The sequence below is a fragment of the Molossus molossus genome, unplaced genomic scaffold (assembly GCF_014108415.1).
Source record: "Molossus molossus isolate mMolMol1 unplaced genomic scaffold, mMolMol1.p scaffold_m16_p_18, whole genome shotgun sequence".
Lineage (NCBI taxonomy): Eukaryota > Metazoa > Chordata > Mammalia > Chiroptera > Molossidae > Molossus > Molossus molossus.
This window is the reverse complement of record NW_023425353.1, coordinates 56,177,458-56,201,312: the sequence shown is the minus strand read 5'-3', so window position 1 is coordinate 56,201,312 and position 23,855 is coordinate 56,177,458. Positions and strand designations below refer to the sequence as shown.

Below are 23,855 nucleotides of genomic sequence, written 5' to 3'. Positions count from 1 at the left end.
GCTCAGTGCCCTGGGTTTTTTCTCTGGTTTCACTTTCAAAGAACCTTTCTCCATAGCATCAGTGTTGGGGGGAGGGAGGCACATGCTCTAGAAACGTGAGCAGTGGCTCCTAATTCCTGCCCAGGAGGATCCAGGGGAATGACCCACATAGACAAGTCACAGTCAAGCCTAGGCAGCTGGTATAACTGACACCCTGGCGGAAGGCTCCAATTAACAGTGACCTTCGCCCATCCTGGCCTCTCCAGAATCCAGACCCCATGTCTCTGGACCCCCAGAGATATGGTTAGGCTACCCTAGGTCCACCCCATGGACTCAGATCCAAAGATCATGCCTCTGTTCAGTCTTTCCTACCAGAGAACCTAAAGAGTTTATTAAAACTTCAGATTCCTCACTCATCTGGACCTACCCAACCTACTCAATCTGGATTTCTTGTGCCCTGCAGCCAAAGAACCAACAAGCATCGTTCTCCATTTGTAAGGCGCCAGAGAGGCCATGGTTCTCAAAGGGACTCAGACAGCTCTAGGTCCACGAGGTCTTTTCTATACTCTCAGCGGATGCTTTAGGGAAAGTGACCCACATATTTCCAGTCCAGCCTTTGCGCTGAACCAGTCTTGGTTCTAAAACACTGGGGAAACAAATACAAGAATCTAGGTCCAAAGATAAATATATAAATCCCCAAAGACATCTGGAATTAGACCTGGCTCCATTAGGTCAAAGTCAAGCTCGGAAAGGGTTTGGGAGAGGGGAGGATTTGAAGCTAGTGCTGGACACCATTCCCTCAGAGCAGGATGCCATGATGCAAGGTCAGACTTCATAATCTCATGTGCACACACACCGACTCAGCTGGGAAAAACTCTCAGATGCCGATGTGCAGGGAATGGAGGGGTCTGGCAGTACTAGCCACATTCTGCTTCAGCTTCGAGGTCAACTCTCAAAAGCGGTTGGAAGGAGACAGTAGCGGTCCCTCAATACTTTATCACTTACCTGCCAGCCACCCAACAGAATGTTCAGATCAAAGTGAGTTGACAAACCCCTGTAACAGTAGCAGCATGCTCCCCGCTTCTGTCTCACCCCATGCTAGTCCATGAACTCTTCTCCTCACCTTTCCAATGCCTTCATCCTGGGGGGCGCCTCCTACCACATCGGTGGTGGACGGATGGGAGAAGTGGCCGGCGGTAACCGCATAGCCTGCAAAGAATGGGCGGACACCAAGGCCAGGGTTGAGAAAGAATGACAGGGAAGGAAAAGGTCTATCAGAGGAAAAAGTTCCTCACGTATCTCTTATCTAGAAATTAGTATCCAGCTGGTCTCAGACCAAACGGCCGCTGTCAGTCTGCTCACACTGGAATAACTCATCTCACACGAAGACATGTTCACAAGGACATTGGTGCAAGAAAGAGTGGTCTTGCCCTGGCCGGTTGCTCAGTGGTGAGAGCGTCGACCTGCAGTCCAGAGAGACCCGGGTTCGGTTCCCGCTAAGGGCATGTACCTCGGTTGCGGTTTGTCCCCGGCCCTGGTTGGGTCGTGTGGGTGGCAACCACTCGATGTGTCCCTTTCACGTCGATGTTTCTCTCTCTCTCTCTCCCTCCCCATTCTATCTGAACAAAAAAAAAAAAAAAGGAAAAATGTGCTTGGGTGAGGATAAAAAAAAAAAAACGAAAGAAAGAGTGGTCTCTGAATGCCTTTTTTGGAACAGGTACTGGGCTAAATACTCCATGTCTGGTTCTTCTTTCTGATACATTTTGATTTTTCATACAGTACACACATCTGAAGTGTAGAACTTAATGAATGTGTTCACATGTACATAACCATATATAGAGCCATATTCACCACAGAACCATACCCAGTAGGATCCCTCATGCCCTTTTCCAGTCAATACCCCCTCACAGGTGGCCACTATTAAGATTTCTATCACTATATATTGTGTTTGCCCAGACTTTCACTCAATCAACATAACTATGACATCCACCTACATTGAGTGTAGTTTATTTTTATTGTTGATTAATGTGCCATTGCATGAATACATCATAGTATCTTTTTTTTTCTCCTATTGCTAGGCATATGAGTTGTTTCCAGCTTGGGGCTATAATGAACACCTAGTATGTATCTTTGGATGTCATCATCTCTTTTTTTTTTTTTAAACCTCACGCAAGGATATTTTTCCATTTTTGTTCAGATAGAGTGGGAGGGAGAAAGAGAGAGAGAGAAAAACACTGATGTGAGAGGGACCGACGCTCTAACTGCTGAGCCAAACCAGCCAGGGTATCATCATCTCTTTTAATCTCACAACTCTAGGAGGAAGAGAGATTATTTCTTTCATTTTAGAGATATAGAAATTGGGACAAAATGTGATTAAGCAACATTCCCAAGGTCACAAAGCAAATTCTGTGTGTGCCTCCCAAGCCCCTGCTATTAACCATTATGCAACACTCCCTCCTAAGAGAAGGCAGAAAGAGCTAACAGGGATGGATGGATGGATGGATGGATGGATGGATGGATGGATGGATGGATAAATGGGCACATGGATGGGCGGATGAATGGATGGGCAGATGGGCAGATGGATGGATGGATGGATGGATGGATGGATGGATGGATGGATAAATGGGCACATGGATGGGCGGATGGATGGATGGGCAGATGGGCAGATGGATGGAAGGATGGGTGGGCGGATGGGTGAATGAGCAGATGGATGGATGGGCGGGTGGATGGAAGGATGGGTGAGTGGATGGGTGGGCAGATGGGCAGATAAATAGATAAATGGATGGATGAGTGGGCAAAGAATCTATCTTCAGATGGAATGGGAGGGAGGGAGAAAGAGAGAAACATCGATGTGAGAGGGACACATCGACTGGTTGCCTCCAGTACAACATCAACCAGAGCCGGGGACGAACTGCAACTGAGATGCATGCCCTTGACCAGAATTGAACCCACAACTCATTGGTCAGTGGGCCAACACTCTAACCGCTGAGCCAAACTGGCCAGGGCTGTCCCTGTTCTTAAATAGGCATGGTCTTGCCCCAGCATCTTTCTTGCCCAGTGGCTGCTCACTCAAACTGTGTCCATCTTCTTTCTAGAAGATTAAAAGGGTTGAGAAAATGGGAGAAATTTTTCCAAGCCTTTAATTAAACTCCAGCACTGGGCTGCCATCCACCGTGGTAATTTCTCGTTCTCATCATTTCTATTTGTAACCACTTTTGCGAGCAGGAAGCAGACCTCGCCCAAAGGAACACCGTGGAAAACCAGGGTCCTGTCCCATTCGTCTGGGACCCGGTCATTTGAACTTGAGTAACTGCTTCCCTGGAGGGTCAGCTGTCAGCTTTCTAATTAAATCACCATTCTAATTCCGTCTCCTGCTTTGTTCTCCTCTGTGTGCGGGGCTCGACATTAAGGTATACGGGCTAAAACTGTAACTACTGAGAGTGGACGTAAAAGCCAACAAGTTCTTTTTTCCCACCAGTGAGGTGATAATCCGTGAACTTCGTGGCAATCCTCACATTTCCCTTCTCACCTGTCACCTCCCCGAGCTACTCACCCAGGTAAGTGTACCTCCTGTTCATGATTGCTTCATCGTTCAGCTTGAAGTAGGTGTTGTCCGTAAGGTTCAGCACTTTGACTGTCCCAGCCCAGTAAAATGACCCTGGGGCGCCCATCACCACCAGCTCCTACCGAGGAGAGACCCACAGTTAATCGGGAAAGAAGCTGAAGAGGGAAGTAGCCAGCGAGATGAGAACCACAATACCAACGAGGGATTTAAGTAAATTACAGGTAACTCACCAAGGAGCCTCTTCAGCTGAACAATACAGAAACGATTCCACCAGATTCCCTGGCATTATGGAGTCTATCACACAGATGGGGTTGTCAGGAATAAAGAGCAAGACAACTGAGCGAGTTGACAAGACGAGTAACCTACCAGGGCCCTGTCCCATCCACAACGAGGCTTCACATATGTCCTCACTTTCCCATCAGGGTCAGACAAGAAAACGGCAAAGACCTGACTTTGTCCTAAATCTCCAGCAAACAATGCTCATGAAGAGACACACCACCTCCTTATCCGACCTGGCCTCCAGCCCACCATCCAGCAACCCCCGCTGCCCCCACAGAGTGAGAGAAAGACAGGGACCAACATCAGCTTTGCACAAAACAGGTGCTAACGCTCCGGGAAATCCCCCGCCTGTCCTCAGGACTGTCGTCTCGGGAACAGCCTGAAGCTGGGTGTCCTGACCACTGGGCCCACTGCATGCCCAGAAGGACAACTGCGAGAGAACAGAGAGGCCCCCTGAGGGAGGACGGAGCCTGGAAAGAGAAGAGACCACAGACAGCAAGAGACAGCACTGCTCTTGAAAACAGACCCCGAACACAAAGACGCAGCCGTCTCCAGCATATCGATTAGGGGCAAACCGGCCGCATCCCCGACAAGCCTGAGAGCACGTCTGTCTACAAAACCATCCAAGGACCAGCGCTGATGGGAATCCTCGTGCTCAGAAGTGACTCAGCTACCGAAGGAGAGCAGCACAGATACCTGCCCGGCCTTACACCAGATGCACAGCCGCGCTAACAGAAGCTGGAAAGGCCCCATAACCGGGATTCTAAGCCTTGGCACCTCCATCCAACAGAATGCTGTGGACAATCTAATGGCACCGAGGGTCACGGGGTGCTCCGAGTTAAAAGGGTGCACCACACAACACCCATGCCATGTTCAGGTTTGGTGAAAGAAAAACGTGTATGAAGAAAGACTCTAAGGATAAGCCCCGAAACATGTGTGGTTTTGCCACTAAGTGACAGGATTTCAGGAATCCTTTTTTCTTACTCTCTTTTATCCCTGAAGTTTATTTTCTCTGTGTTTTCTCAAGTTTCTAGAACAACGATTAAACACTGACAATGAGGTCATCTCAGAAGTGCAAAATGCACTCCTGGGAGGACACCGCACAGGCACTGGAAGGGGTGCAGCTCTGAGGGGCTGTGCCAGGCTGGGGGGGGGGGGGGCAGGCATCCACTGGTGCCCCGGCGGAGCCTTTGGTTCCTTCCTTCTCAACAGGGAATCCTTCCTTTTAAATTGTCTGTATTTTCTGAAGTATCTACACTGCAATAAGAAATGATAAAAATTATTTTTGTAAAAGAAAAATTGTTCATTTTTTTCACTCAACAATATTAAGCACCTACTGTTATATATGAAACCTTGTACTAGATACAGAGACAACAAAGTCTCTTTGTATGACACTCCCAAGGTAAGCCAACATAGAAATGTTCAAAATATTCTGGAAAAATTCTATCCAAAAGGGTTAGAATAAAGACCATTTTAAGAGGAAACCCCTCAGCTGTACAAAAGCCCAAAGGTGCAGGCCACCCGGGCTCGCGGAAATGAAGCCACTATGCTTCTCACTGTCCCCCTGGGACCCGATCCTTCCAGGCTGTCCCTTTCCTGCAGAGCTGGCTTCTCACCTCTGCCAGAAGCTGCTGGTTTCCAACAAGTCCCTGGAGGCCAGATCCTACGACAAACATTCTGAGTTTCGGGTGACAATTCATGAAGCCACCCTGAATTCCCAGGGAGCAAATGACTGAAAAAGCCAGACACGTCTAAGGAGAAAGTCAGAGGGCAAGGACAGAGTTGCATGCGGGCGGGCGAGCATGGTAGCACCAGGTAATGCCGTGACCGCCACAGGTCCTGCGGTCAATTTGGGAAAGCCCCTGAGCAAGGAGGAGGATGACAGTGCAGATGGAAGTCAAGCCACTAGACTTCTGCCTGGACGGTTTGCTCCTGCTAATTCAGGACGGTGTGGACCACGAATGCTTCGTTTTAAGGTTCCGAGACCCTATCTATCCGCCTCGAAAGGAAAATGCTGCTGCTAAGCTGGGTACGCTCAGGGACATCTCGCTGTTTTATAAAAAATATACCACTTTCTGCACGTGGGACTTGTCACTGGGAAAACATGGGCCTTGCATGCATGCATGTATGCATTCCCCTTGCACTCGTGTTCTGTGGAAAGGAGTGTGCTAGTTCTAGAAGGTGTGAGAAAGACCGATGATCAGTTCATCAGAGAGACTTTCCTTGGCCTTGACCTCAGAGAGGAGTCTGGAGCCAGTGTCCAGGCACAAAGGCCACCAAAGGACACACGAACAGCATCCTCGGTGCCAGTGTGCACACAGTGTAGCGCTTTCTCCACCTGCGGCTCTTCTCAGCCAAAGCTCTGAGCATCCCACAGGCCAGCAAGGCCTTCGGAACGCCAGGCGGTAGACACGTTGCTTTCAGATGCTTCAGACGAGAAATGCATGTCTAACATATCCCTCTCCCAAACATTACAGAGGGACTATGACAAGGTATTCCCGCTCCTCCAAATCCTTGAAAACCAACAGTTCCTTTGATTCCTGCTCATGCCCCATCTCCCTTCAATTCAAACTGGATAAACTGAAGCCAAGCCTGAGACCCTGGGACGGGGTAGGGGACGTGGCAGGAGGGGGCAGGGAAGCAGCATCTGTCTGAAGTCCCTCACATTTGGTTTTTTCCATTCAATGCAGGGGATGCCTGTACTGTTCGGCATTTCGACAAGCGCCAGGAAATGTTACCAATGCTTAGTCCCCACGCCCAGGACCAGCCAACGCAAACGTCACACACAGAAACGCAAGCTTCTCCAGGAGCCTGCGGCCACCGCTGCCTACAGCAACGTGTGGGATCCCAGCAATACACGGCGTGGGCGGCACGGGGGTATCGGGCATGCCGAGAAGCCTCGGGGGCAGGAGCTGGAGGGTAGAAGAAGGCTCGGGACCTACAATGGAAGTCTATGCTGAACGGCCTTCCCCCCAGATGTCTCAGGTTTCCTGGAGGGCTCTCACACTGGCGGGGTTGGTCCATGCCTCTTCTTGCTGCTTAGAGGTACCCATCACCTCCGTTACCCTAGGCTACAAAAATAAATGAAGCTCCCAGGAAATCCCCTCTTATGCTCCACGGCCAGCGAAAACTCACATGGTATCCATAACTCAAACAGCTTAGATAACCCCAGGGTCACCGACCTCCAGGTCAAGCAGGCACTTTGGGCTAGAGTATGTCAGGGCAACAGGGCCGCGTCCAGAAGGCCACAGAAGCACGTCCAGCCCGGGAGGCAGCTGCCTGCCCTGTGCCGGGACAGCCCAGCTCACGGCAAAGGCATGCCCAAGTGGCGAGGTCAGCAGGAGGGCAGAGGAAGGGGCAGCACTGTTTGACCCCTTCAACCACATTTCCTGCTCAGCCTCCAACAGCTGAAGTTCCAGAAATGAGGGAGGCAGGGAGTTCAAAGACCTCCCGTTCACAGGGGCCAGAAGCCTGGGAACCAAAGCAGAGGCCAAAGCCCAGAGAGGCCGGGAGACAGTGTGGCTGGGTCAGAGGACGGAGCCTTCCAGCCACTGCCAGCCCTGCCCCACGCCCCAGGCACCGAGGCCCCTGCCCCGCGCTCCAAGCGCACATGCTGAGGCACTGTGGTCCCCTTGAGATCCAGAGCCCAGCTCCTGGTTCCTCTGCTTACTTCGAGCTTGCACGGGCCTGGGTTCCCCTCCGCACCCCTGCCCTGCCCGCTCCTCCTTCCAAGCCCCCCTTCTGCCCAGCCCCAAGACCCTCCTCTTCTTCCCTGACTTTCCAGCTGACGAGACCACCATGACACCCCCTTCCCAGGGGCTCCTTCTCTCCTTTAGTGTGTCATCACACCTCTGATGAGTTCTTCCACGATGAGTGTACTTCTCTCCTCCCCATCTAAAGGGGGCATTCTCCCCGCACCCACTCTGCCCCCTGCTAAGCACTGCGGGTCCCCTCAGGGAGCTACCAGCACTGGTCACATCTAAGTTTCTAACTCAGGCTGGCATCCGGTCCCTGTGTCCACGTACCTTCTAAAAACATCTGTGAGTGTCCTGTCTCATCACCTCACTCAGCACGTATCTAAAGCAGACCCGTCCATTTTCCTGTCTCAGCGAGTCCTCCTTGGGGGCCCCCTTTCTTCCGAACCCCGGCACGAAACCTCCTCCCTCTCCCCACAGCCCTGTGCCGGTGAGCTGCCTTCGTGTTCCCCAACTCTCCACATCATTTCCCTTCCTAAAGCGCCTCCCTAACCCGCACTGTTGCTTTGGGGCTGGACCCCATCACAGACCCCTGCCTGGCCTCCCTCCAGGCCCTCCCACTTCCAAATCCCTGGGCACACCCCGCCCGGCGCCTCTCATACAACACGCCAGCCCCTGTGTCGTCACCGGCTCGTGAACTTCCAGTGGGTCCCTGCCGCTACTGGGCTGTCACACTTCAGACCTCACTGGAGGAGTGACGGACACAGACGTCACACAGTCTACAGGCTCACTGAGCTGGAACATGGCAGGATGGTGTTTCAAATCAATGGGGACAGGAAACACGGGATCAGACCAACCAACTATATGTTTAGAAAACAACGGAGTTCGTTTCTACCACATGATGTCTGCAAAGAAAAAATCCAAGATGCACTAAAGATACACGTTTGTTCGAATCGATGGAAGAGCTAGCCGCAAAGGTAGGTGGGTGCGTACAGCCTGGGGCTGGGGAGACCCACCTCGGTGAAGAAGCCTGCTATCCCAGCCTGGCAGGAGCCGTGCTCTTCTCCGTACTTCTTCTTGTACTCTGGAGGGGGGAGAACAGACCACAGCCTGGTCAGTGTGTGCCCGCCGAGTGCCGGGCGGCCCATCTCGCTGGCCAGCGCCCCGAGTGCCGCATCGGGCTGGGCCCTGCTGTCCAGCCTCGGGCACGGCCGGAAAGTCTCGGGAACCCGCCAGGCCTCGGAAATCCAGACTCTGGTGCCACCAGGTAGTGAGGCTGCCAGGTGCCCCAGAGGACTTCCTCGCGCATGTGGGGAGAGAGGCGCCGCGGCCATGGTGATTGAGTGGGAGCGGGTGACGGTTATTTCATTTGCTTTAGAAAGGATGGAGAGCCCCAGCACAGGAAGGAGGAGCTGAAAACATGGCCCAGAAATGAAATGATGTCGCTCTCCCACTGTGGAGTCCCCTGGAGGACGACCAAACCTCCAAAAAAGACACTCCATACAGCTGGAGGCAAGATGCTTTCCACCGTCCAGCCAGAAACTGGTCGTGAGAGCCCGGGCTGCCAGGGGAGGGGCCTCCGCACACCTGCCCCAGCACATGGCCACACCATCGCCGATGGCATGGTGACACCGCACACTGACGTCTCTGTCTCCCTTGTTCCACATGAGGAACAGGGGAGGCTCTCTCCAGGTCAAAAGGAAACAAAAGCGGCCTCCTCCACGCCCTCAGGGTGGAGTTCCCAACACTCCACCCTGACAAAAAGGGCATGTGTTGCTGCTGTTTTCCTTTTACTTTGGCAGGAAAACTGTTTAGCATGTTCCCGGCATGGCTGTGTTCATAGCGCTGTGTCTGCCCACATCCCTGGGAGCCTGTATCGCCCTGGACCTGCTAACAGAAGAAACTCCTGAGGCTCAGAGAGGTTAAGTGAACTGTCCAAAGTCACACAGCTAGTAAACAGCCAAGCCAAAATTCTACCCCAAGCTCGGCAGACTCAAAAATCCACATTCTTTCAGCTCTGTGCTCGGTCCTAGGTTTTGCAAAGTGACTGACCGCACAACAGCCAGGAAGCGACCAGCCATCTGGAATCACTGCATGTGTGAAGTCCTGGACATGGAGAGATGCTCAGCTCAGGTGACTCCGGTTAATTACATGTGACCCTGACATGGCTGGACACTGGCTCATGGCTGACCCTGGGCACCTTCAGGCTGGCGCTACCCAGCAGAATAATTCAGGGAGGCCCCCCTCCCCCCTCCCCATCAACCCCTGGGCTCTTGACAAGTCTCTGGTACCATTAAAAGCAATATACTTCCTTTTGAAATGTTTACACTTAAATACACAATATCCTTAAATTTGAAACAAAATAAATAATACAAAGAAGCAAGGAAGCCAAGATTGCAACACACTGCCACTTCCTGCAGCTCAGATTGTGTGCTGGAGAAGGACGAAAGGGCCCTGGGGACAAATCCAGAGTAATTCAGTTTCTAACAACACTCACCGCGGAGCCTGGTAACGTTTTCCAGTAAGTGGCCATTAACCGGCTGCTCAATTACAACGGAATGTCAAGTGAGTTACCCGTCCTCCCTGCAGAGGGCTGACTCCGCTCCTCCGCCTGTCCTGTGATCACAGGGAGAACCTGCTTGTTCTGGGCACCGTCCCGCACCAGGGCTGGGAGGCGGCTTGTGCAGACAGATTCTGCATCACATTGTAGGATGGCAAGAAACTATGAAAATTAATACTAATCCCTACATCACACCGCACAATGGCAACAAGGATAAAACATCCCAACCTGAGCAGTTGCGTTGAATCTGGAAGGTCTGGGGAAAGCATAGCCACCCACGGACTCCAGGGGCTCAACACCCAACTGTAACCCCCAAACAAATGAAACAGAAAGGAAATTCAGACACCCCCAAGCTGCACGAAACTGTATGGCAGGGCACCAGATCAGCCTCAGAAGTGTATGATGTGAACAGGAATTATGTGGGAATTGTTCATGTTTTAAAGAGGAAACATGTCTCACAGTCTCTTTTGTGACAGATGCTAAGAAATGGTAGGTAAGGAAACTTCAGTCTCTCTCCCCAACTCACCCCCAAACTCTACGCCAGGAGCAGGATCTGGGGGCTCTGAGGTGGGAGCTGAGAGTACCCCACTCCTGGCCCCAGGTGAAAGGCCAGCAACGTAAAGCCCTTTAAGCATCACCCCTTCGTCAGCCAGCACGGAGGCACCAACTCCTGGCTCCCCAAATGGAAACCTGCCTCATCAGAGGTCTGAGGGCCAGGGTTGCACAGAAAGCAGGCACGATCCCACTGGCTCTGATGTTTCTGAAACCCCAGGGTCTGTAACTGCCTTCTCAGGATGCTCTAAAACACGGACTCAAACCATGTGGGGCTCCTGGCGGGAAGCATAGCTCTCAATTAGAGGACAGGCAATGTTCCGACCTCCCAGAATCCTGCGTGACTGTCTGATTAGCCCCTTACCTTGGAAGAGGATCCACCCCCTCCCACGCCACGGACTCTAGGAGGGAAGGGGCAGTTGTAGCAACTCCAGTCTAGGAAGGCTCAGCTGGTGCGACCGGGTTAGACGGTTTCACATTCCAAGCCTTGCACAGCCCTTCCAGAACCCTCCTCCGCCTCTGTCCAGGGACCTTGCAGCTAGAGGTACATGAAACCCTCTCCCCATCACAAAATGTTCATCTCACAGTTTATTCAGCACAAAGATGAGTTCATTCATCTCAGTGCCCCCAACACCAGCCCTGTGCCAGGCACCTGTATGCGCTGACAGTGGGCACACGTGCTGTTCCGTGCAAGGACCCGAGGCCCAGGTGGAAAATGTAAGAGGCCAGACACGTTCCTCCTGCCACTAAGTACCTGACTACTCTCTAACCTGCTTCCTTTTGGGCCTCTGTCCCCGACCTTCCAGCCCTGCCTTCTCTCTTCCAACCTGGCAGGCTCCCTGACCCCCACCCCAGCCCTGATTGAAATGAAACTGTGTCCTGGGTTCTCCACCCGGTGCCACCACTAACTGCAGGGGCCAAGCATGACGGTGGGTATGATCAGAGCTAGGACCCACAGGATGGATTTTTCTGGGCTTTCCAAACCTAGATTGCCTGAGCCTACCTTGGGCAATTCCATCTCCTCTTGGGCCTCAGGAGAATATTCAGATCCAGTCCTTCCATCCCTGCCCATCCCCAGGCACAACCACTCACTGACTGTCCTTAAAAACGCAAGAGAAGCCCCTGAGCCCAGCCAGGGTAGCCCACCCAGGAGACCAGGCCAAACCCATCCCTCCCTGTGCAAAGTGCTCTCAAAGCCAAAAGCAAACCTCTCTGAAGAACTGGTGTGAACGGCCATCACAGAGGACTTCAAAGCTATTCCTGATCCATCACATCCTGAGAGGCAGCACCGCTGTCCAAATACGGCTGCCCAGGCCCAAGTTCTGTGCCCAATCCAGCCTGCTTCTCTGCAGTTAAAAAAAAATCACATTGTGCTGTCCTACTAGAGAGGAGAGTCAGTCATCCCAAATAAGTGAGAAGTGACCCAAGAGAGCACTTGCAAAGGGAACAAGGTCACACAGGCAAAGTGACCCCTCAGGGTGCCATGGTGACCATTAGGGCCCAGGCCGGGGATATGGGGACTTTCCCAAGAGATGGTGGCCAGACTCACCAGGCACTGGGCCACAGCACACACACTCCAGCTGTTTTTACTTGCTTGAGTGCTATTTCTGTGAGTTAAAGATATCGCTGTTCTGCCCTGCCGGTGTGACTCAGTGGTTGAGCACCGACCCCCACACCAAGAGGTCGCCGGTTCGATTCCCAGTCAGGGCACATGCCCAGGTTGTGGGCCCGATCCTCAGTGGGGCGCATACAGGAGGCAGCCAGTCATGTTCTCTCTTATCAATGTTTCTATCTCTCTTTTCTTCTCCCTTCCTCTCTCTAAAATCAATTTAAAAAAATTTTTTTTTAAAGATACCACTGTTCTTTCCATCTGGTTCTTTCTTTTTTAAAATGATATAAAGAGGTCAGGTTGAGGTTCCTCCTTAATCCACTTTCCAAATGTCTACATACAGGCCTAGGACCTGGGTATGGTAGACCCACCTGGGTGCCGTGCCCACATCCTGGAAACCTCAGCCTCTGCTTGCCCAGACCGAGGCAGGAAAGCCTCTCCCACAGAACGAGAAGGGTCATGGGCATGGAGATAAGGGGCTGCCCTGGCACGGCGATCCCAAGAGACCCCCAGGTCACACACCCTCCCTCCATTGAGAAGTCCAGGAAGTGCGGGGTGGAGGAATGGGTGGGACCTTCAGCCTCTGGAGTTCCCAGGAAGACTTTTCCTGCACACACAAAGGGTGTGGGCCCCCGGTGGGCTGCTCCTGGGCGCGTCCAGTCTCCGTCTCCAATGCCCCGAGGATGTGGCCGCTGGGGAACAAAACGTGTATCCGCCTCGCAGCAGCAAACGAGAAGCCACTTGGTGGAACAGCAGCTCACAGGCGCTGTAGCAGCTCTACGGCTGTTAAATTTGGAGAAACAATCTGGGAAGCAGAAGATGTGGTGGGCGAGGGGGCCCAGGCGTGGCTTGGAGGAGCCGGGAACAGGCTGGAAGGCTGTCTTTTTTGCTGTGGCTGGGTCTGAATTAGTGGGCCTGCGTCACACACTTTGATTCATGAAGTCGTATGGCTCTGCATTCTAAAAACGGCAGTATTTTCCCTGGTTTAGCTGCTGGTTTTACTAAGCCCTGTCTAAACAGAAGGCAATTCAGAGAGGGAAAAAAATACTGATTTCCAAATGTCCACAATCCAAAACTCAATGTGGGCAGCTTTCACTAATGAATTTTAATTCATTCAAGAATAAACTTGGGTGGGGTCGCTTCCTGCACCCTTCCCAGACACTGGTGGGATCAAACCGACCCATGGAATGATCAGGATTTATATACAGAGTAACATATATCCTTCTTACTCATGTCTCTTCCTATTACCCACTTAAGAACGTTTCATCTTTCAAAGCTAGTCTTTTTAACACACCAATTTTTTTTGTTTTGTTTTGTTAATCCTCACCCAAGGATATTTTTTCCACTGATTTTTAGACAGAGTGGGAGGAAGGGAGGGAGGGAAAGAGGTAGGGAGGAAGGGAGAGACAGAAACATTGACTTGATAGAAACACAGAGATTGATTGCCTCCTGCAGAACCCTGACCAGGGCAGGGAGTCAAACCTGCAATCCAGGTCCGTGCCCTTGACCGGAATGGAACCTGAGAGCCTTCGGTCCTAGGGCTGATGCTCTAACTGCTAGCCAAACCAGCCAATTTTTAAATTATTTTTCCATAGTTTCTTAACTTAGCCATGAAATAAATTAACAGATTTTTAAAAATAGCTTTCCGGTCTTAAATTATTTCTGATTTTTTGCTCAATTTCTGAATGAATACTAAGTAACTAAAAATTAAACAACAATTTAGAAGACAGTGAAGTTGGATAGATAGCAATCAAAAGGGCACTGAAGTATACAAACTAAAGAGAACAAAACCACCCTCAGCTGTGAGGGGCCACAGTCTAAATGGAAAAAAAAAAAAAAAATCTAAATAGCTATGTTGGAAAGGAAGGGACAGCATTTTATCAAAATAATTGACGATTAAGCTTTGGTGAGCATTAAATGCAAACTGCAATAAAGCTGGAAACTTACAATTAAGTGAGAAAAAGAGGCTTTAAGAGGGGACATGATCTTTAGAGAATGTCTATAATTCTAATCCTAGCCATTCATTTTACAGATGAAATCACTATTGCTCAGAGACAGCAAGGGGTTTATTTAAAGCCACACAGCTAATTACCCTGAGTCAGGATTAAAGAGTAAGACTCCTGACTTCCAGTCTGCTTCCACCGTACTATCATGCTTCCCACAGCACATTTCCAGTGATAATATCCCTATCCTTTTTTTTTTTTTTTTTTTAAGTTTTCCATTGATGGATGAATGGATGAACACAATGTGGCAAATGCATGTGTTGCAGGGGCCGTAATGGCACCAGGTGTTAGAACGATGGGGTCAGACTGGACCTTGGTTGAGCAACCTCAGTACTTGAGTTCAACATCCTAACAGAACAGGAAGTACAAGAAAACCTACTCTGAACTTCAAAGTCAGCAACCTTTCCTCTGCTTAAAAATCCTATGACCCTCCATCCACCTCCCTGAGCCTCAGTTTCCTCATCTGTATAATAGGGGTAAGAACACGTACAAAATGATGTGATTGTTCAATAAGGACAAAAAATGTTAAGTACCTTGCACAACACCTGGCACCTAGTAGGCACTTGACTCGTGTCAGGTAAATTTGAATCCGTTAGTTTCTCTGAGAGGAATAAAACCCAACATGTCAATCACACAGACATGCGATTTTAGAAGAGGAGACTCATAAAATTTGGACAACCATAAGGAAAACATAGAAGATACAGTTTAAGCAGTCAATAACACCACATGATGCATGGACACACATCTGAAGTATACACACATTTTTGTGCCCAAGATAAAAATCCTTGGCCCCAAAGGAAAAGCTTTGCCAGGGTTCCCTGAGGCCTGAGGCCACTGCCGGAGACCTGGCCTCCTCCCCTGGGCCTGGCTGTGACCCCCGGTCACCCTTCCTCTCTCCCCCCCGGGTCCTTCTCTGCTTTTACTGGCCATAATTCAGAACTCCATCCATTTTATTATTTTTAAATGAAATAATAAATATTAGATATATAAAATTTAAGGAGTAAATGAATATATAAATTCCTCTGTTAGCCCAATATTTCTTTTTTTGACATTCAGTATTATTTTATATTAGTTTCAGGTGTACAGCATAGTGGTCAGACGATTGTATAATTTACGAAGTGATGCCTCCCCCATCCACAATAATTCTAGTACCCACCTGGCACTGTACATAGTTATTACAATGCTGACTATATTCCCTATGCTGTATTTTACATCCCATGACTATTTTGTAACTACTAATTTGTACTTCTTAATCCATTCGCCCTTTTCACCCAGCCCCCAACCACTTCCCCTCCAGCAACCTTCAGTTTGTTCTGTGCCTGAGTCTGCATCTGTTTCGTTTGTTCCTTATTTTGCTCTATAGATTCCACCTAAGGGGTCTTTCTCCGTCTGACTTGACTTAACATGTTGTCACAAATGGCAACGTTTCATTTTTTATATCCAAGTAATATTCCATTGTATATATGCATCACTTCTTTATCCAGTCATCTATTGATTGGCACTTGCATTGTTCCCATACCGTGGCTATTGTAAATAAAGCTGCAGTGAACACGGGGATACATGTATCTTTTTGAATTAGTGTTTTGGATTTCTTCAGATATATACCCAGAAGTGAAATTCCTGGGTCATAGGTAGTTCTATTTTTTTTTTTTTTTTTTTATCCTCACCCGAGGACACTTTTTCATTCTTTATTCAGATAGAGCAGGAGTGGGAGAGAGAGAGAGAGAGAGAGAAACATCGACGTGAAGGGACACATCGTGGCCGCCACCCGCACGACCAACCAGGGCCGGGGACAAACCGCAACCGAGGTACATGCCCTTAGGGGGAACCGAACCCGGGTCTCTCCAGACCGCAGGCCGACACTCTAACCTCTGAGCCAAACCGGCCAGGGCGGTAGTTCTATTTTTAATGTTTTGAGGAACTCCACACTGTTTTTGACAACGGCTACACCAACCCGCATTCCCGCCAACAGTGCCCAAGAGTTCACCTTCTCCACATCCTGCCAATGCTTGTTGTTGTTGATTTATTGATGAGAGCCATTCTGACAGTGTGAGGTGATATCTCCTTGTGGCTTTAATTTGCATTTATCTGATAATTAGTGATGTGAAGCATCTTTTCATATGTCAATTGGCTATCAGTATGTCTTCTTTGGAGAAGCATCTATTCAGGTTCTCTGCCTATTTTTTAACTGAATTGTTTGGGGGTTTTTTGGTGCTAAGTTGCATGAATTCTTTTATCAGTGTTGGATATTAATACCCTATCAGATGTATCATTGGTGAATATCTTCTTCCATTCAGGTTGTCTTTTGGTTTTGTTGATGGTTTCCTTTGCTGTGCAAAACTTTTTAGTTTGATGTAGTCCCATTTGTTTATTTTTTTTCTTTTGTTTCACTTGCCCAAGCAGATATATCAGGAAAAAAACATTACTAAAGACAACGTCAGAGACTTTACTGCCTGTGTTCTTTTCTAGGAATTTTATAATTTCGGGCTTTACATTTAAGTCTTTAACCCATTTTGAGTTGATTCTTGTATATGGTGTAAGAAGGTGGTCTAGTTTCATTTTTTGTATTATCTGTCCAATTTTTCCAGCACCACTTGTTGAAGAAACTGTCTTTACCCCATTGTATAGTCTTGCCTTCTTTATCATATATTAATTGACCATATGTGGGTTTATTTCTGGGCTCTCTATTCTGTTCCATTGATTTATGTGTCTGTTTTTATACCAGTACCATGCTGTTTTGATACTATACAGTTTGATATTAGGTAGCATGATACCTTCAATTTTGTGCTTCCTTCTCAAGATTGTTCTGGCTCATCAGGTCTTTTGTGGTTCCATATAAATTCTTAGATTTGTTCTAGTTCTGTAAAAAAATACAATCAGTATTTTGATAGTAATTGCATTGAATCTTTAAATTGCTTTAGGTAACATGGACATTTTAACAATGTTAATTCTACCTATCCATGTGCATAGTATATGCTTCCATTCATTTGTATCTTTTTTCTATTTCTTCAATATCTTCTAATTTTCCGAGTATAGATTGTTTATCTCCTTGGTTACATTTATTGCCAGATTTTTTTTTTTTTAATGAAACTGTAAATAGGATTGTTTTCTTAATTTCTTATTCTGATAGGTCATTATTGGTGTAGAAAAATGCAAGTGATTTCTGAATATTAATTTTGTATCCTGCTTATTGAATTTATTATAAGTTCTACTTTTTTGGGTATTTAGGGTTCTTTATATGTAGTATCATGTCATCTGTAAATTTACCTCTTCCTTTCCAATTCTGATGCCTTTATTTTTTCTTGTCTGACTGCTGTGGCTGGGATTGCCAATACCATGTTGAACAAAAGTGATGAAAGTGTACAATCTTGTCTTGTCCCTGGTCTTAAGAAAAATGCTTTCAGCTATGGGTTTGTCATATATTGCCTTTATTATGTTGAGGTCTGTTCCCTCTATTCCTACTCTGCTGAGCGTTTTTATCATAAACGGATGCTAGATTTTGTCAAATGTTTTTTTTCTGAATCTATTGCTATGATAATAGAATTTTTAACCTTCATTTTGTTTATGTGGTGTATCACGTTAATTGATTTGTGGATATTGAACCAACATTGCATCTCAGAAATAAATCCCACTTGATCATGATATACCACCTTTTAAATGTATTGCTGAATTCAATTAACATTTTGTTGAGGATTCTTACATCTATGTTCATCAGAAATATTGGTCTATAATTTCTTTTTTTGTCATGTCTTTTCTGGTTGTGTAATCAGGGTACTACTGACCTTATAAAATGAGCTTGGCAGTCTTCCCTCCTCTTTAATTTAAAATAGTTTGAGAAGGACAGGTATTATTGCTTCTATGAATGTTTGGTACAATTCAACTGTGAAGCCACCTGCTACTCCAGGACTTTTATTTGTTGAGAGTTTTTTTTATTACTGATTTAATATCATTGGTAGTAATCAGTCTGTTCAGATTTTCTGCTTATTTTTTATTCAATCTTGGAAAATCATGTTTCTAGAAATTTGCCCATTTCTTCCAGATTGTCCAATTTGTTGGCAAATAATTGTTCACAGTGTTTTCTTATCAATCCTCTGTATTTCTGTGGTTAGTTGTCACCTCTCTTTCATTTCTTATTTTATATATTGGGATTCTCTCTCTTTTTTCTTCTTGACGAGCCTGGTTAAAGGGTTATCAATCTTGCTTTGCCTTTTCAAAGAACCAGATCTTGGCTTTGGTGTTCTTTAGTACTGCTTTTCTTTTGTCGTTTTGTTTTTGATTTTTTAGAGAGAGAGGAAGAAAGAGACAGAAATACCGATGTGAGAAAGAAACATCAATCGGCTGCCTTCTATATGCCCTCTACTAAGGATGGAGCCTGCAACCCAGACATGTGTCCTGACTGGGAATCAAACTGGGACCTCTCAGTCCATGGAACAACACTCCATCCACTGAGCCACACCAGCTGGACTAACATTGTTTTTCTTATATTCCATTTAATTTATTTCCACTCTGACCTTTATTATTCCCTACCTTCTACTCACTTCGGGCTTTGTTGCTCTTTTCCTAATTCCTTTTGGTGTAAGATTAGATTGCTTGAGATTTTTGTTTCTTGAGGTAGTCCTGTATTGCTATGAATTTTCCTCTTAGGACTGCTATCACTATGTCCCACAGATTTGGGGTTGTTGTTTTCATTTTCACTTGTGTCAATGTATCTTTGATTTCTTCCTTGAGTTCTCATTGTTACCCCATTCATTTAGTATGTTATTTGTCCATGTATTTGTGCTTTTTTATGTAATTGATTTCTAGTTTCATAATATTGTAGTTGAAGAAGGTACTAGATATTTTAGCCTTCTAAATTTGTTGAGACTTGTTTTGTGTCCTAACACGTGGTCTATCCTAGAAACTGTTCCATGTGTGCTTGAACAGAATGTATATTCTGCTGCTTTGGGATAAAATGCTCTGAAAATATCAAGTAAATCTATCTGGTCTCATGTGTTATTTAAGGCTGCCATTTCCTTGTTAATTTTCTGTCTGGAAGATCTATCCATGGATATCAAAGGCTGTTAAAGTCCCCTACTATGACTATATTACTGTCAACCTCTGACTTTATGTCCACCAATATTTGCTTTTTATATTGAGTGCATAAATTATAAGGGTACATCCTCTTGTTGAATTGATCTTTTTATCATTATGTGGTGTCCTCCTTTCTCTTATTTTAAAGTTTACTTTGTCTTTGTTTTAAAGTCTGTTCTGTCTGATATAAGTATTATTGCCTCAGCCTTTTTGTTTTCATTGCTATTTGCATGAAATAACTTTTTTCAATGCTTTACATTCAGTCCATGTGTATTTTTTCCATCTGAAATGGGTCTTTCTTTTAATCCTCACCTGAGGACATTTTTTTTGCATTTATCTTCAGATAGAGCATGAGGGAGAAAGGGAGAAAAACAGAGAGAAACATCAATGTGAGAGAGATACATCGAGTGGTTGCCACCCACACCACCCCAACCAGGGCCGGGGACAAACTGCAACCAAGTTACGTTCCCCTAGTGGGAACCAAACCCAAGTCTCTTTGGTCTGTGGGCCGATGCTCTAACCACTGAGCCAAACCTGCCAGGTGGGTCTTCTTTATCCATTCAGCTACCCTATTTCTTTTGACTGGAGCATTTAATTCATTTACATTAAAGTGATAACTGATAGGTACCTAGTTATTGCCATTTTATTATTCATATTTATGTTGTTTGTTTTTTGTCTTCCTTCTTCTTAAAGTCCCTTTAACATTTCTTGTAATACTGGTTTGGTGGTGATGAACTCCTTGAGTTTTTTCTTGTCTGGGAAGCTCTTTATAACTCCTTTAATTTTAAAGGATAGCCTTACTGGGTAAAGTAGTCTTAGTTGTAGGTCCTTGCTTTGCATCACTTTGAATATTTTGTGTCAATCTGTTTGGCCTAAAATTTTCTGTTGAGAAATCAGTTGAGTCTTATGGGAGTTCCCTTGTAGGCAACTGTCTTTCTCTTGCTGCTTTTAAGATTCCCTCTTTGTCTTTAACCTTTACCATTTTAATTATGATGTGTCTTGGTGTGGACCTCTTTGGGTTCATCTTTTTTGGAACTCTCTGCACTTCCTGGACTTGTCTATTTCATTCTCCAAGTTAGGAAAGTTTTTAGGCATTATTTCTTCAAATATGTTCTCCATCCCTTGCTCTCTCTCTGATATCCCTATTATGCAAATGTTGTTATGCTTGATGTTGTCCCAGAGGTCCCTTAAACTACCCTGTTCTGATTGGGAGTTTTCTTTCTGCTGTTCTGATTGGGAGTTTTCTGCTATCCTGTCTTCCAAATTGCTAATGTGATTCTCTGCTTCATCTAATCTGTTGTTGATTTCTTCTGGTGTATTCTTCATTTCAGTTATTATAGTCTTCATTTCCAACTGGTTATTTTTTATGATTTCTATGTCCTTTTTTAGGCTTACTATCTCTTTGTTGAAGTTCTCACTAAGTTCCTTGAACATCTTTATAACCGATGTTTTGAACTCTATATCTGATAGATTGCTTGCCACCATTTCATTTAGTTCTTTTTCTGAAGATTTCTTCTATTCTTTCATTTGGAATGTTTCTTCCTCTCTGCATCTTGGCTGTTTCTCTGTGTTTGTTTCTACATATTAGGTATATTTGCTATATTTCCCAGTCTTGATAGAGTGTCCTTAAGGAGTAAATGTCCGGTGGGACCCAGTCTCCCTGGTCACCTGAGCGGGGTGCTCCAGGAATGTCCCTTGTGTGTGTTGTGTAGGCGCTCCTATTGTAATTGTGCCTTGATTGATGTTAGCATGTAAGCAGATGGGGTTGACCCTAGCTGTGAGGATTGGTCATGAGCCATGGTGCAGGATTTGCCCCAGCAGGGTCTGGTGCCTGCCGAGACTATGCTGTGGGTATGCTGCTTGTGGAGCTAATCCAGTGGTGTTCTGTTGTAGTCTATAGCCAGACACCATGTGTGTTGGTTCTGGGGCTTCTTGGGAGGGGCCCCAGTGTAGTCCAAAGTCAGACACTGCCTGTGGCAAGCCTGGGACTACCTGTTAGGAGCTAAAAGTGATCCGCAGTTGGTAGCTGCCTGTGCTGGGCTTGGATATGCATGAGAGAGGCCATGCTGCAACCTGAGACCAGCTGTCACCAGTCCCAGGCCTGGGGCAGGGCAGTAAAAGGCCCTAGGTACCTCAAGACCTGCCACCACCTGCCAGCCACCTATTAGGCTCTGCCACTGAAAAGGCCTCAGACAATATGCAAGTTGAATGAGGCAGGTCTAAGGGAGTCACCAGTGTGGGCTGAGTGGTGTTTACCAGGTTAATGCAGATTCAGATTTGGCCATGTTGGGGGAGGGCTCACCATAGGAAGGATAGCACCCATTGTCAATGCCAACACAGGGACAACGGCAGCCATCCCTCAGCCCTTGCCCTGAAGCCATGCAACTCAGTTTCTCCCTGTATGTCTCTGGCACCACCCCAGCTTGACTGAAATTCCTCAAGAGTTTTTTAAGAAAGACTGCAATAGGGCCCAGGCTGGCTGGTGCCAAAAGGGCCTCAAACAATGCACAAGCTGGATGGGGCGTCAGTCTCAGGGAGTTGTCAGGATGGAGCTAGTGGAGTCCCCTAGGCTAACTGCATCCACTTTTTAGTTAAATGCTGTATTTAGTTAAATGAGATAAGATTTATGAAAGCTCTTTGGAACCCATAAAGTCCTATGTAAATGTACAGTTCTTTATTTAATAAAAATTTATGGGGGGGGGGGGTTGTTCTTACATTTTTTTAATGGATTAACTTAGACTTTTATGGTTCTCTCCAAAACAAAACACAATGAAACAGAACAAAACCTCAATTGCTTTTCATTTGTAAATGGCTCTTTATTTTTATCCGCTGTGGAGCCATGGCCTCCAACATTAGAAGGGGGATGAAAAAAATCTTCACATCTGAACGGGTGACCTGTTTCCTTCCCTAGAAATGATCAATGCCTCTGGAGATGAAAAAGAAATTGGGAATAAAAGGCCAGCCACTCCCAGTAATAAAGAAAGTGGTACAGAATCTTTGGGATCAATGGGATCATTTTAAAATACAGTAAAATCTGATAAATTCAAACCCCAACAATTCCAAACTTGAGACCATTTAAACATGGCATGAGTCAGAGAGTTTTGTAAACTCTCCATCTACAAAAAGAGGAGAGTTTAACAAGCAAATCAATTGTGCAAATACGATCTTCAAATTATTTAAGAAATGATCATCTTTTCAAGAAGTCTTTTTTTTTTTCATCCTCACCCAAGGATATTTTGCCATTGATTTTCAGATAGAATGGGAGGGTAGAAGGAAGGAAGGGGGGGGGGGGGGGGAGAGAGAGAGACAGAGAGAGACAAAGAAAACATTGATGTAAGAGAGATACATTGATTGGTTGCCTCCCTCATGACCCTAACCAGGGCTAGGGATCAAACCACAACCAAGGTATGTGCCCTGACAAGAATCGAACCCACAACTCTTGGGTCCGTGGGTCAACACTCTAGCCACTGAGCCAAACCGGCCAGGGCTCAAGAAGTCTTAACATTTTAGTAATACCCAGCTTTCTAACATTCATTATCTATTCATTAAAGTAGGATCTGCTAGTCACCTTCTGAGAATGTTTAATAATCCTATTATGGTACTTAAAAGTGAATTTAAAAATTCACATGTATTGAGTGTTCACTCTGAGCTGTGAACTGTGTTAAGCACGTTATATACCTCAAATACCTCTTTAGTAGAACTTGATTTCCCCCATTTTACAGATGAGGGCACTGAGGCTCAAGGGGTTTGTCCAAAGTCGCCCAGCGAGAACTAAGAGCTATGGGTTAAATCCCAGGAATAAGTGAGAGGTAAAGCCAGATTCTGAAGTTAGGTCTACTATGCAACGGCATCCTAATTGCACTTCTTTGTCAGGGTTTTATCTGGAACACTTTTTGTTAATGTAGCCGAGCTACTCCCAAATTATTCCGTATCAGTGTGGTTGTTCTATCCCAATCAAAAGATGACTTTTTTATAGCTCCACTCCGGCCAAGCTCCGGCTTCTTGTCTCAATGGGTTCAAGGGCAAAGGATGAAAGGAATCGGTGCTTGATTTTATCAGCGCACTGACAATTTTTGGGAGTCCTAAGATATCATGACTTTGGCTAATAGTAACTAACAGTTTTGAGTGTTTGCTCTGTAATTTACAAAGTTTTCCCCATATGTCATCCCACCGAACCTCTCAGTTCCTCACAGATTCTGATAAAACCCACAACATACGGCAGCGATGACACTGTTCTTGTATCGAACATAAACTAAATGGTATAACTTAAGGGCACGCGCCACTCGTTTATTTTACTTTGTCCTAGATTCATTTTTGTTTCCCATTCCCTCTACATTTCCTGGTTCCAAACAGGATATTCTGATAGCATTTCCCACCAAACCAGAAACAGGAAGCACCTGAAAAGTCATGAGAAAAAGGCCCTTGTGCCAAACCCAAGACCAATTTTTAAGAATTCAAAGGTTTGAGACGTTTGGACAGGTGCCCACACACTTAGAGGCTTTCCTTAATTAAACCAACCTTGCTGCATTCTGAAGAGAGAACA

General features: G+C 46.4%; 1 protein-coding gene across 1 annotated transcript in view; it reads right to left on the bottom strand.

Annotated features, from left to right (window-relative positions):
* The window catches only part of ITGA9 (integrin subunit alpha 9), a 288,355-nt gene that overhangs the window by 235,257 nt on the left and 29,243 nt on the right, over positions 1–23,855 (bottom strand). The window contains exons 5-7 of the mRNA XM_036267254.1: positions 8,535–8,602; positions 3,533–3,662; positions 1,103–1,188 (exon numbers count right to left, since the gene is read on the bottom strand). Of these exons, the coding sequence (XP_036123147.1) occupies positions 1,103–1,188; positions 3,533–3,662; positions 8,535–8,602 (284 nt within the window). The remainder of the gene's footprint in view (positions 1–1,102; positions 1,189–3,532; positions 3,663–8,534; positions 8,603–23,855) is intronic.